The following is a 13,048-nucleotide window of genomic DNA, read 5'->3' as shown; positions in this document are numbered from 1 at the left end:
CTCAATCGATTGTGCCTGGCAGCCGGTGGAAAGGGTCACCCCCCCCATTGCACCGGAGGAACCGAGCTCCAAGGTGCCAGGACCCGCCAGAGGCTGCACAAGAAGCCTTTTGCAGGGCAAGAAAGCGCACCCAGATCCCAGGTGAATGCGCAAGCATGAGACAACCCTCTCCAAAGGGCTGGGCTTTGCGATCCTCTTCTGTGAGTCCCAATTTCCACACTGGGCGTTGCTCCACTTGTTCTCAAGGTCTGGGAAATCCATACGGACGCGAAGCTGTGATCCCTCCCAGGGACAGGACCCTGGCAGCCATAAAAGACCTAAAAGGACCTTCCTGACAAGGGGCTAGAGCGGTTGAGCCATTGCAAACCAAATCTTAACATGGGCCCGGCCACTCAGCTGTAAAATCTCTCCTAATCCCAGCCCTGGGGAAGGGAGAGGTCGGGGAGATCACCTGCTTCTCCAGGACGTCGCCTGCATCACATGGCTCCCTGGGTCACGCTCGCACCCGGCGCCTCCTTCAAATCTGGGCTTGACCTCCAATTTACCTTGAAGTTCACTAGCTAATCGTGCCAACTGCTTTGGCACGCCAGCTGAAAAAGGGGTTTGCATCGCCCTGGAGAGAACGGGGGGATTAATCCTCTGCCGGCAGCGGGGGAAACCGCTCAGTCATTTGGGTACGTGTGGGCCAAGGATGACCCTTGAAGGCACCCCATGGATTTGGGCAGGGGGATGAGAACAGCCTCGCCCTGTTCGTGGTGCTCGTGCATACTCAATGCCACACATGAGCTGGTTTTGGGTTTTTTTTTTTCCAGTTCAAACTTCTCATTTTTGGAAAAGTCTGTCCTTGTCGGACTAGCTGAGCAAACCCTTCCCCAGCCAGCCGTTCCAAGAGCATTTGTGTTAATCCAGATTAACGAACATAAAACAATTTAGATAAACCGCATTAAGCCAAAAACACCTTTGAACTTTTTTTTTTTTTTTTTTTGATCAAAATGCCTCCCCGAGCGCTGTGTGTGGTTTGGGCCTCCCCACACCACAGCTACACCAGAGCCACGCTCTCCACTGAGTGATAATTAAGTAAAGTCAGCAAATACAAAGATTACCCAGAGCCAGCGGCACCAGCAGCGAACTGGCGCTTTGCACATGGAGCCCCAAAACAATTCTGGGTCTGGGGGTGCCTGATGGGATGAGACGGCACGAGGAGCATCTCCCCGGCTCCGTGCACGTCTCCCGGCCACGCTGGGCTCCAGCCAGGCTGCTTACGTGACCACGAGCCAAACCCCTCCAAGCCTCAGTTTACCCAGTGCCAACCCATCCCCTAAGTATGTGGATGACGGGCTTGGTCTGAAATGCCCCAGGATCGGACACTGGCCACAGGAGGCTGGGCAGGAGGGGCGAGTGTTTGCTCGCAGTGGCCAGTCCACACAATTTGGACACGTGCACTGTGACCGAGGTGGCAACAGCCAGCTCATACATATGGGATGTCTCATGGAAAAGGTCACGCAGCAGCTTGGAATTAATAAATGCTGCAGTCATTGTGTGCACGTGGTGTGTTACGGGCACGTACGCACCTTGCACAGCCACGCCAGAGCCATCACCGCAGCAGACACTTGCCTCTCCACAGCACTCCCAAACCGAAATCAGAGGCTATGGCAGAGCCAACACAGAGACATCCTCTCACCTGGACGAGGTGGACAACACTTCATTCACCTGCAAGGAAGCTGTGAGCTCCCAGGATCCAGCTGCCTGGCCACATATCTGCACCAGCATCCAGCACAGAAACAATCCTGACCTTGTCTGGTGCCCCAGGAGCTCCTTCAGAAACAGTTTTCCTGGCTGATGGGGAAGCCAGGAGTTTTCCTCTGCCCTAGCTCCCCTCCACCCCCTCCAAAAACACCTGCTAGCGCTTTCTGCCCTCCACCCTGATTGCCTTCCTCCTGGAAGGAGGAGAATTGCTAACAGAGCCAAAGCTGTAGCTCATAGGCTCCGAATTCCCTCATTTTTTGGAAGCAGGGGGCTGTAACACCAACTGGGCTTTGCCTCTCCCGTTGGACCACGGTTTGCTTTTTTGCAAGGAGAGCCTGTGATGGCTGCTCACAGCACTGTGCTCGCTAAGCTGTGCTCCCAGGTGATTTGGATCAGGATACACCAGGAAGTTTGCTTTCGGCTGCCTCCGTTGGCGCGTGGGTGTGCAAACAGTGACCAATTTCACTGCCGGTTCAACTCCTTTAAATGGGGACTTTCACATTCATCAGGCTTGAAAAAACAACGCCATCTTTTAAACAAAAAATCCATTTCCCCTTCCATCGGCTGCAGCCGCCACCAAAACTATTTCTGTTTGAACAAGCGGGCCCTTTCCACACGCTGCTGCCTTGCTGCGCCCGGCGGGGTCGTGCCAGTGGGTTTGCAAAAGTGCGGCCATCCCGGCAGCGAGGATGCTCCATCCGCGGAACTCTGTCCCGCTCCTGCCAAGAAGACGTGAGGGTTTTTGGAAAGCTGAGCCCTCCCTGCCGGGCTAGTTTTGATCTCTTGGGGCAGTTGCTCAAAACGGGGCAGAGGGGAGATGCTCTCTGCAGCACGTTGTCCGCATCGTCAGTGATGCAGACAGGTTTGCAGCTCGGATGGTCCCTTTCCAACGTGATCATCAGAGTTACAAATTTCTGAGGCGATAAAAGGGCAAATTGGAAATGTCCCCATGGAGCTTGCTGCCTGACACTCAAGCACTCACCCTGAAAGACTCAAAATCTCCATTTCCTCTGTTGGGATTTCAGCTAGATGGCTTGGCTAAAATAAATGAGATTAATCTAATAAGAGAGATGGATGGAGCTCATTAAAACAGATTAAAAAAACCCCACCCTGCCTATTACCAGTGCTCCTGAGGTCTTCTGCCTTTGTGGCAAGTTAAAGCCACCCAGGAATTGGATTCCCTTACACAAATCTGCAGGAAATGCATTAAAAATACATTCTGCTATTACAATTCTTCATGTCACCAGTCACTGGGGAAAGGAAATGAATGCAGGGCAAAAGCATATATATTTAAATACACACAATTGCCTCCTCTGGGACCAGGATTTATAGGCTGGGAGTGGTGGGCCCTGCTCTGAAATGCGGAGAGATGAGAGCAAAGTGAAGCTACCCCAAGAGCTGTGCTGTTTTATCCTCTATAAACACTGTCTCCCCCACCCTCAGCTTCCTTACACAAAGCTGAGGATCAGAAAGGGACAGAAACTGGGTCTGGCATTGCACAAAGTTGAATGGGGAGCACCAGGGGGAATTCCTAGGCAGGATTTGGGCCAGACCGGTCCCATGATGAGCTTTACTGGTTTTATTTCTCACAACCAGTTGTTTTCCTGCCCACAAGCCACCTGCCTGCCCCTTCCTGCAGCTTTGAGCAGAGTAACCACCTCCCAAAGCCTCCTTGTGCCCCCACTCGTGGGCGCAGGAGCAAATGCGGTGGTTGCACCATACGCATGGGACCCTGTTGCCTTCGCTCCCTTCACCTTCTCCTGGAGTTGCGTTTTCCATGCAGGAGCCACCAAGAGCTGCTCTGGTTGCCTCTCTGAGGCATCACACATCATACTTTCAGAAATTTTTGCACAATAATTGTCAGCTTGCACACAGCCCTGCTTCTGCCCAGGGTCAGCCTGCTGGTTCTCTCTTGGAAAAAACAGTTAAACTAAAACAACCCCAAACAACCAAAAATTGTGTCCACCTGCCTGCAGAGTGCACAGAAATCAGTGTTAAGGTCTGTGCCGCCACAAAGCTCAGCCCTCAATTTGGGAGGAGGTGAATTCTCCCCAGAGCTGGGTGACCAGGTAAACCCCACAGGCCGGGTGGGTCCTGGGGTGCTTCGAGTGAGAAGAGCGAGCGGAGGAAAGGTCCATGCTTCCTGGCAGCTGGTTTTCCCAGCCTGTTTCTCAGCAGCATCCACCAGTCACCATCTGATGTAACTGCAGCAGCACCACCCAAGCCAAGCAGTTTGCCCTTATTGCTTTTTGATGGGATGATTTTTACAGCTCCCTGGGGGCTTGAGGAAATCACCGACAGTTTAAGGAGATCACTCCAACCCAGCCTCATGCTGCAGACATACAGCAGGACAGACATAGTTTCAGGCTATGGCTCCCCACCCCCCGGCATGCAATCATTTATGACAACTAAACCAGTTAAAACTCATCAGCTGAGCTGCATTAATTGCACTCGTAGCTTGCTGTAAACCCAGGGCAATGGTGGCAGCTCCAACCACCTTTAAACCCACCTGGGATACTTCCCATTGCGAGGGCAGCAGGCTAAGAGAGCTGTGTTGTTCATGCAGCCTGGCTGTGAATGTGTAATTAATTAGGGGTGGTAACGGGGTTGTCCTTCCCCACACAGCGTGCCAGCTCTGCTCCTTTCTTCCTCCGCGTTTCTCCAGCCACAACACCCAGACGTCTTAAGCGTTTCGCAGACTTTGGAGGACAGAGCTGTGCCAGGGCTTTTTTATGAGGGGCGGATCAAGGCCCCAGCTCCCCAGCACGCTGGCTCTCGTGCCCGTCCCTCGCACGCACGGGGCCGAGCTCAGGTCGCCATGTCTGTGGAGCTGGGTGGATGGCGAGACCCCGAGACCCCCCATCCCTGGAACGGCAATGGCGGGGCCGGGATGGGAAGGCCAGGCTTGCTGTGACACCCAAGTCACGGATCCCAGGCTAGCGGGCAAGCCCCTTCCCTCAGAGAGAGAGGCGGCCGGCCTCGACAGCCCCGGCTCGCTGACCGGCCCCGGGCGCGCGTGGGAACGCCTCACTGCGAGGCCTCGCCCGGCCGCCGCCTCTCTGCTCACACCCGCCGTCCCGTCTCGCCTCCCCCCGTCGCCTCCGATGGGAGAGTCCTGCCGCGCCGCCTCGGCCCGGCGCCTGGCACGTTCCATTCGCAAGGGAGGGGAGGGGCAGGAGCCTGCGGCTGCGGCCGTTCCCGTTGCGGAGCGACCCATCGGCGCCAGCGCGGAGGGGTGCTCGACCCGCCGGGCTCCGTTAGCGAGGCCGCGCCCGGGAGACGGCGGCTCTGCGCGGAGCCTCGCGAACCGGCGGCTGCTATCTGGCGCTGGCGAGGTGTGGCCGCCCTAAGGGTGGGCGAGGGACGCCCCCAGAGGCAACGGCAGCGGGTTCGGTCTCCCCCGCCTGTCGCGCCGTGGTTCGGCCTTGTTTGGAGGTGTGGCGGGCCGGGGCCGGCACGCGCCGCGGGGCTGACGGCGGTTCCGTGAGGGGAGAGACATCGGCCCGGGCGCGGCCGCCCCGCGGGAGCAGCCCCTGCGGGAGGACGGTGGGTCCCGCGGCGAGGAGCTGCCGGCCCCCGGCCCGCCACCCGGTACAGGGGAAGGGGAGGTCGGAGCGGGGAAGTGGCTTCTCCCCCAGGCCTGCCGCCAGTCTTCAAATGGAGTTAAATATTACTATTGGAGTACTGAGCTTAGCGCTCCACACTGAACGAAGTAGCGGTGCTTTCCAGCCGTGCAGCGGCGTGGCAGCCGCTCCGGGCCGTCACTAGGTGTCAGCCGCGCTCCGTGGGAGCCCCGCGCGGGACCGGCCCGGGGGGCTTCGGCCGCCTCCGGGCTCCGCCGGGCGCGTGTGGGAGCGTTGGTGAGGAGGAAGGTCCCTTCGCACGTACAGAAAGTGAGGTGTATTGTCTGTAAACAAATCTGCGCGTTTTCACTTTGTCACTTAAAGTTGTTCGGTAATTTTTTAACCCCTCTTCTCTCACAAGACCGTGGTTAGCATTCCTTCTCTTACTTGCTTTTATTCTGCTTTTCTACAGCCAGCCCTCCACAAGTTCTGCCCATGAACGAGCTACAGGAAATAACCGACATCACCGAACTGACCTTTGTGCGTGAAGTTGTACTCAACGCTGACTTCAAACTGCAAGCGGCCAGCTTCCCCCCCCAGACAGGCATGTATATATATATATATATGTATTTGGGCTTGGCTTCTTTCCGTCACGTTAGAGAAAACGTGAGAATGTGGGAAGGAGGTGGGTTTGGATCTGACTGTAGAAGTAGCAAGAAAATAAGATAGCTCCTGAAATAATAATAAAAAAAAAAAAGTTGGAGCTTGTTGTATTTCTTCATTGTTTCATGATTTACTAAGAAGTTCTTAAACATGATGAGTGTCAGATATGACTCGCTAACATGGGAAGATTTAGAGGCTTCAGCTGCGTAAGCTGTGACTTTGACACGAATAAAGCAGCCTTTTCAGTGAAGATCTCCTCTGAAGTGCCTACTTTTTAAAGATCTAAGTGACTGACAATCTCTCATTGCAAAAACAAGCACTAGCTAGAAAAACATTCTGTTGCTCTTCTCTGAGAACTTGGAGAGTTTCCTTGAAAAACGCTATGTTCTTTTTACTCCTTGGTTAAAACAGCTTAAGTGCTGCATTTTATGAACTTTGTGGCTGAAGGGAGTTCCACTTTAGAAAACTTAGGTTAAGAGATATTTCCATGAGATAGACAAAGGTGAGGTGCTTTGCAGCCAGATGGGAGTTAAGAAAGAAGAAAATGTCCAAAGATGCAAACAGCAATGAAAGCCGAGAGGAACGGTCCCATCGAACTGAGAGGTTGTGTTCATCTGACATTAATAGAAACCCCCTCCCCTCTCTTCTTTCTTAGTCTGGAAAACAGAGTGAAGGAGACATTGCACAAAGCCCTCTGGGACAGCCAGGAGGAACAGCTCTCTGCTAGTCCCCCAGACTACACTCAGGCAATCCAGCTGCTGCAGGAGATAAGAGGTGAGCTGTTCCTGAACCAGGGAAGATGGCTACCTTAGAACTGGTCTTCTCTGAATCATCGCTCTTAATCACCCTTACATTCAGTATTCCTATGTGACTATGCGTAAGAGGGAGGAGAAAATAGGCTCCCTTTAGTTGATAGGGAGACACAAATTACACATGTGCACCTTCTAAAACCTGTCTGAGAAGGAAACTCATTCTCTGGTCCCAGGTCTTTAAAACACATTACCGAAAGGATGGAAAGAAAGCCTTTTTCAAACTGTTGGCTATAGTAACTGCCATAGGCCATTTCCAGTATAGTGTCTGCCAAACAAAAACTGCAATTCTCTGTACAAAGACATCTCTTTAGGTATATGAGGAGCTGTATCTACTATTTAAGTGTACAATGTAGTGAATGAGAACACAATTTAGCACTAAAAGATGTGTTCTTAGCAGGACATGAAGTTGTGTATAGTTTGCTCTTTCAGTCTCTGCTTTCCTATTAGGCTTCCTTTTTTCATGCATGACAGTAAAGGAGGTTTTGCAAGATACAAAACAGTAGCCAGACATGCTGACATGAGTCATTAGGACAAGCATTCCCTTAAAGCGATTGTATGTGTACCAAGCAGTTAGCTTAGTCTCAATACAAGGCCAACCTCAACTGCTGTTGAGCAACTCTGGAGAACTGTTGAATTCTTGGATCAAAAAGAGACTGCTACTTCTTTGGGCAGGCCCTGCTATCATTGCTGCTGCCACGGCACAACCAACTGCGAAGCCAAATTGAAGAGCCCCTGTCCATGGACTCGATTAGACAGGAGGCTGAGCACAGGGCTCTGGATAGCCGCGGTCTCACCACGTATGTCCTTGGCACAATGGCAAGACTGTGTGCGCCCACTTGAGAGGAGGAAGTACGAGGGTTGCAAAGCCTCACAGACCCAGCTCAGCGTCTCAGGTGGGTGATGCTGACTCTGCCTTTGTCTACGCAGACCGGCAAAACCTTCAACAATAAAATGCTGGGTTAACGGGAAGCTGCCCTGGAGCAAAGACCCTTTTGTGCGTTCTGGGCTTCGACTTCCTTATTTTTTTTCAGTGTAAACATATTCCTGTTGCCCAGCTGCAGTTTAGACAGTAGAAGAGTTTTTGTGAATAAATGCGGTATATCTACTAATTTTTAGGGACTACTCCAATTAGACTGAACAGCCTTTTGTGAGAGATGGAATCAAGTCAGAGGATCCAAATTCCCCTTTCTCAGCATTCTAAAATGGCCCAAATTACAGCATTTACTGCAGAATTAAACCTTCAAGTCACTGTGTCTCATCCCAGGGAGATTTTCCAGGTGTTGGGCCTGATGAAAATGGATATGCTGAGTTTTACTATCCAGAGCCTCTGCATCCACTTGCAAGACCACACCATCCAGTATGAATGGAAGAAATTCCAGGAACTCTTGGATAAGCTGTCTAGTAAGTCAGAGGGGAAAGGAGAAGAGAAGCGTTACTTCTACAGGAGCTATTAAAGCACTAAAAGGCAACTTTTAGTATTCCAAAGCTGATGCTTTCATTGCACACTTGGTAACAGATGAGAGAAATGCAGCTAAAAGCTGTAGGACTCCTGAGTTCCCTCAAGGCTCTTCACTAACATACCTTGCAGAAAAGAAGTTACTTAGTGCGCTTCAGTTTCTGCATGCATAAGACAGAGCTAATAGCTTTCTCATGAGGAACTCTTAAGTTCTCAGGAGTTTAAAGTGTTTTGAGATCCTCAGAGGAATGAGCAAGATGTTAGGAGGCATATTTAAAGAGGAAAGCCTGCATTTATGTAGACATCTCTTTGCTAGGCTGTAGAAAGGCTGCCTCTCTCCTTCATCAGACTCCATTAAAGGTGCTTCTTGGAGACTGAAATCCTCTATGAAATATAACATTCTCTGGATACCAGTCTCAGCAGCCTAACCCTGTGCCCTGGCAACAGGACATCAATACTGTATGTTAGTGATGGTGTAAGACATTCCCCACCATTCCAGGAACCAGCATGATGCCTTCGCCTTCCAAATCCACATCCCCTTCAGCTTGCAGTATAGCATACCTGCTTCTTACTGACTTAATCTGGCCACTGTTCTTGCAAACATCCATTTTTGGATTGCAGGTAGCCTGGATCACAGAAGAGAGGGGCTGTGCAAAGCAGCAGCAGAAGTGTCCGCGCCCTCCTTGCAACCTGCAGTCAGTGGCTCGTCTGCCGCGTGCTCACCAGGGACAGCCAGCAGTAGCACAGCTGTGCCAAGTCTTGGGTCCATGCTAAATCGAGGATACGTCAATCTGCTCTGCTGGGAGCCTGGGCAAAAGGAATACCCTGAGGTAGAAGTGGTTGAACACCTTTATGGTGTTTTCATAAAGATGTACAAAATGAACAAGTGTACGAGTTCTGCATCTTCTATAGAAAGAACTGGCCGGCTCTGAGTTTTACCCTGTGTGAACCAAACTGGATTGTTCACAAAACTAAGCCTCGCTGCTGCCAGGCAGCTGCCTTCCACTCAGCTTCGTGGGTCTGTTGCAGCCCTGCCCTATGACTTGAGATCTGCTGAGTCATCACAGCTGCTTTGTTTGGTTTCTGTTCACAGACACTGTTTATGGATCAGGCCCGACTGCAGGAAGTACAAGCACAGGTGAATCAGCTTACCATCGTAACTGCAGTCCTGCTAGTGACTAGTGGCATGTGTGGAAGCACCTTATGTGGCTCACCTGGGTTTGTAGCTAGGCTGAAATGGGTAACAAAGGTCCTCTTGGAAGGGCTGTTTTGTACCAGGTGGGTTACTTTGAGGTTTCTTTTCCAGAAGCAGAAGAGTGAGTATGCAGGCACTGGGTGGTTGTGGGATGAGCAGCAGGAATCTCCCCTGGGAGTGGAAGAGGATCTGAGATCCAAATAGCAGCCAGGTCTACTGCAAGGAGTGGGGGAAGCCAGCCAGCAGTTTTAGCAGGGAGTTAACTCTCTCGAGCAATAGTCCCTTCTTGATTATAGGGGAAAATTAGGAGTGCTGATCACTATTTCATGAGTCTGCCACAGGGCAGCTTCCCGCTGACCAAAGAGCAGGGAAGGGAAGCTTAGTTCACTTGCAGTAGGCACCAGAGCTGTGGCTGAATGTCGGCTGATCTGTGCTAGCTGGCTGTGCTGACACTCTACAGGCACGTGGAGAGACTTCCTTCCTCCTCTGTGCCTGCAAACCCCTTCGTCAGCAAATGTGAGTGGTGGCTGGAGTGTGTGGACCTTGGTATGATTTAGGTATGAAGAAGCTTTAGAAGACATCAGGGACCAAGTGCTCCAGGAAGTCAGCAGGACTCTCTCACAGCTGGGTTATGCTGCTTTTACCACTGACAAGTGTGCTTCCCTGAAAAGCCAGATAAAAAGCATCACGGACAAGAGCAATGCAGTCCTGCATGTCATTAGTGAGTCTCTGAGCTTATGTCTAACTTGGCCTTGAAGAAATTTTGCACCTGCAGGCCACAGCTTAGATTTAGGCTAATGACCCTGGAGCATGCAGGACAGGTCTAGGATCGGTCCTAGCAAAGCAAGCTCCCTGCATTGAGCAGAACTACTGCTTGACGGTGGGAGCTGAGTTCAGTGTCTGGCCCCTCCACATAGTCTGCACAGGAGAGGAGGGTCAGGGAAGCTAGGTTTAGAAACTGCCTTGTTTTTCCTGTTCTACCCTGAAACACTCCCAAAGAGTAATTACTTTGGGGAAAAAAAAAACCCAAACAAAAAAACCCTCTTAAATCCTCCCATCCTTGCTAAAAGCTAAACAGGCCCAAGTGCAAGGTCTGTTCCTAGGTAGTGTTGCAATCTTCAGGCTAGGATGTAGTGAGAGCTTAATCACTGGCTGTAGTAAAGCACCATGCTAAGATCTTTAAATAGTATTTATCCCTAGGGAGTGCATTGCTTGGTATTCAGCTAACCAGCTGCCCTAGAATGCTGCTCCATCAAAATATTTATTCAAATGTTTTGGATAAGAGCTGCTTATTTTGACCTTTTATTAGTACTCTGAATGCTAACTCTGCATCAGATTGCAGTGCCACAGGCAGCAAGTACACTACAGGAAAGATTAGTTCCACATGGAAGACTAGCTTTTATCAGCTATGAAAATAAGGTGAGGTTCTTCCTGCCTATTGCTTCATCTAGTTAAGTATCCTTCCCAGCCTCTGTGGACTCTACCACACTGTTTATTTGGGTTTATTCTTTCCATGTCAGAGCAGGCTGTTTTTGTTTTGATGTAATTCAGAAGGCTGAAGTAATAGCCTAAACCAAACCTCGATAAACTACAGGCTGGGCAGCGTGTGACGGCAAGGACTTGCCGATGGTGTGGCATTAGAAGCTGCAGAACGAGACAGCCTTCCCCCCTCCATGTCTAAAAATTGAACCCATGTCCTGCCTGCACTCTTGGCCACTATCAACATTTTCCACATACTTGCTTCAAGTGCAAGAACGTTTGAAGCAGCTGGGTAGTTGAATCTCAGCTCTGTGTTCCTTGGAGAGGCTTCTTGAATGCTTTCAATTTCAAAATGCTACTGTGGCAGGCAAGATAAATCCTGGGCTCTGAAGTTCTATATTCCATTACACTTCTAAGATGCTCGACACTTTTAATGCAGTACAAAAACTCTCAGAGTGGGTGAAAAAATCTTTACTGTTGACCTCTTCCACTTTAACACTAGGTGTGATGGATTTGACCATTCTTAAGCCCAGCAGCCCAGCGATAGCCATCATTAGAAGCAGCTACCCAGGACAAAGTGAAAACAAGGCAAGTACACTCGATGCTTGGGTACTCTCCTTGTGTCAACACAGTTTCACCTTGGTTCCTGTGCTGGGTGCCATTTCATCTGCTTAGTATTTGGAAGAGGAACATGTTAATCCACTCTGTCCCTGAATCCATCCGGAGTGTTACTTGTCCATGACATCCCGGCACAACGCAGCTGTCCTCAGATCCGCTCTTGACTGCGTGCGGAAGCCTTTGTCTCAAAACTAGCTTTCTGTGCAAAGGTTGATTGTTGATTTCTTTTTTTCTTTTCGTATTTTTGCTCCCTACAGAGCAGCGGATTCATTCCTTCCTCAGCCTTTTCATTTCCCCTGATGGACAGAATTCTCAAAAAGATTTCCCAAAGGGCCTTGATTCCATTCAGGAAGAGCTGCTGGAAGTTGGGCACAGGTTTGGAAGCATGATCCACCACAACAGGCAGGTGTTCGGACCATACTACTCAGGAATCCTCAAGGAGGTGCTTCTCTCAGCCACAGAACCAGACTCAGGTGCAGGGATGGATTCTTTCTGATCATCTTCACCACGTACCGGGCAGGGGTGGAATATTTTCTCCAACACTTTCTCAAATCATGCTTCAGCTTGTAAAAAATCAAATCAGACAAATCTACCTGGACCAGCATTGCTACTGGGAAGTGACTCTTGGCATGTCAGTATCTGAATAAACCTCACAACTACAAAAGGTAGTGGCTTCTTTTTCCAAAAAAACTATTTGGTGGGGAAGGCAATGGGATGTAGAGCTCATAAAACTGCAGTGCAGCTTAAACTTTTTTTAATTCAAGGCGTTAACTCTGCCATGGGTCGGTAACCTGCTTTGCTGAAGTGTTAATCAAGGTTGCAGGGACACTTTGCATTTGATAAAGCCACATGGTATTTAAGATCATTAAAACTGCTCAATATATTTCAATATTAGCTTGAAAACCTGACTTACTGAATTATTAGAAATGGAACATATGGTATAAATTTAGCAATCCCTGGTGTATTTAGTACTTTACATCAGCCAGATTTTACTTGACTTCACCTGTATTTAAATGTCTGGATTTCTTGCTCTAATTTTACATAATGAAAACGTGCTACTTCTTGGCAAGACAAAACTCTTTGCTGGGTAAATAATATATATAATGGCTGTGCAAACCGTTATAGTCATTACACGAATCGGTTAATGCTGCGCTGTAGAAATGTAATTTTAATGTTTATCATTAGTAAATTAGGGTCCTGACAGTCCCCAATGGAACAATCCTTGCAGATGTATGTTAGCAGGACTAAAAATGAGCTTTTCTCACCATCGTGTGGAGAACATACACAAAGAGGTTGGAGTCCGTTGTGCTATAGGTAGGTCTATCTCTAACAGAACACTGTGGATGCATTTTTATGCATAAATTAGTCTCACAATAATTTAGTATTTAATATTTGGGGTCATTATGACTAACTGCAAAAAGCAGCTTCCACCCAAGCGACTACTCGGCAGCCAGCACTCCGCACACCTCAGGATAGCACAACCCCCCCGATTCTGCTGCCAAGGAACGAGAGCAGG

At 49.9% G+C, this 13,048-nt stretch overlaps 1 protein-coding gene across 1 annotated transcript; it reads left to right on the top strand.

The window, feature by feature from the left end:
• The first annotated feature begins 4,622 nt into the window (after positions 1–4,622).
• TCP11 (t-complex 11) lies at positions 4,623–12,196 on the top strand. The gene is given in 10 exon segments (XM_054803469.1): positions 4,623–5,081; positions 5,235–5,337; positions 5,782–5,917; positions 6,628–6,746; positions 7,437–7,677; positions 8,049–8,185; positions 8,862–9,070; positions 9,334–9,518; positions 9,993–10,156; positions 11,790–12,196. Coding segments are annotated over 10 exon segments (1,992 nt in total). The 3' UTR covers positions 12,029–12,196.
• Positions 12,197–13,048: the final 852 nt, after the last annotated feature.

The sequence above is a fragment of the Grus americana genome, chromosome 25 (genome assembly GCF_028858705.1).
Source record: "Grus americana isolate bGruAme1 chromosome 25, bGruAme1.mat, whole genome shotgun sequence".
Classification (NCBI taxonomy): Eukaryota; Metazoa; Chordata; class Aves; order Gruiformes; family Gruidae; genus Grus; species Grus americana.
The sequence above is the reverse complement of the archived record's forward strand: the minus strand, read 5'-3'. Positions and strand labels throughout refer to the sequence as shown.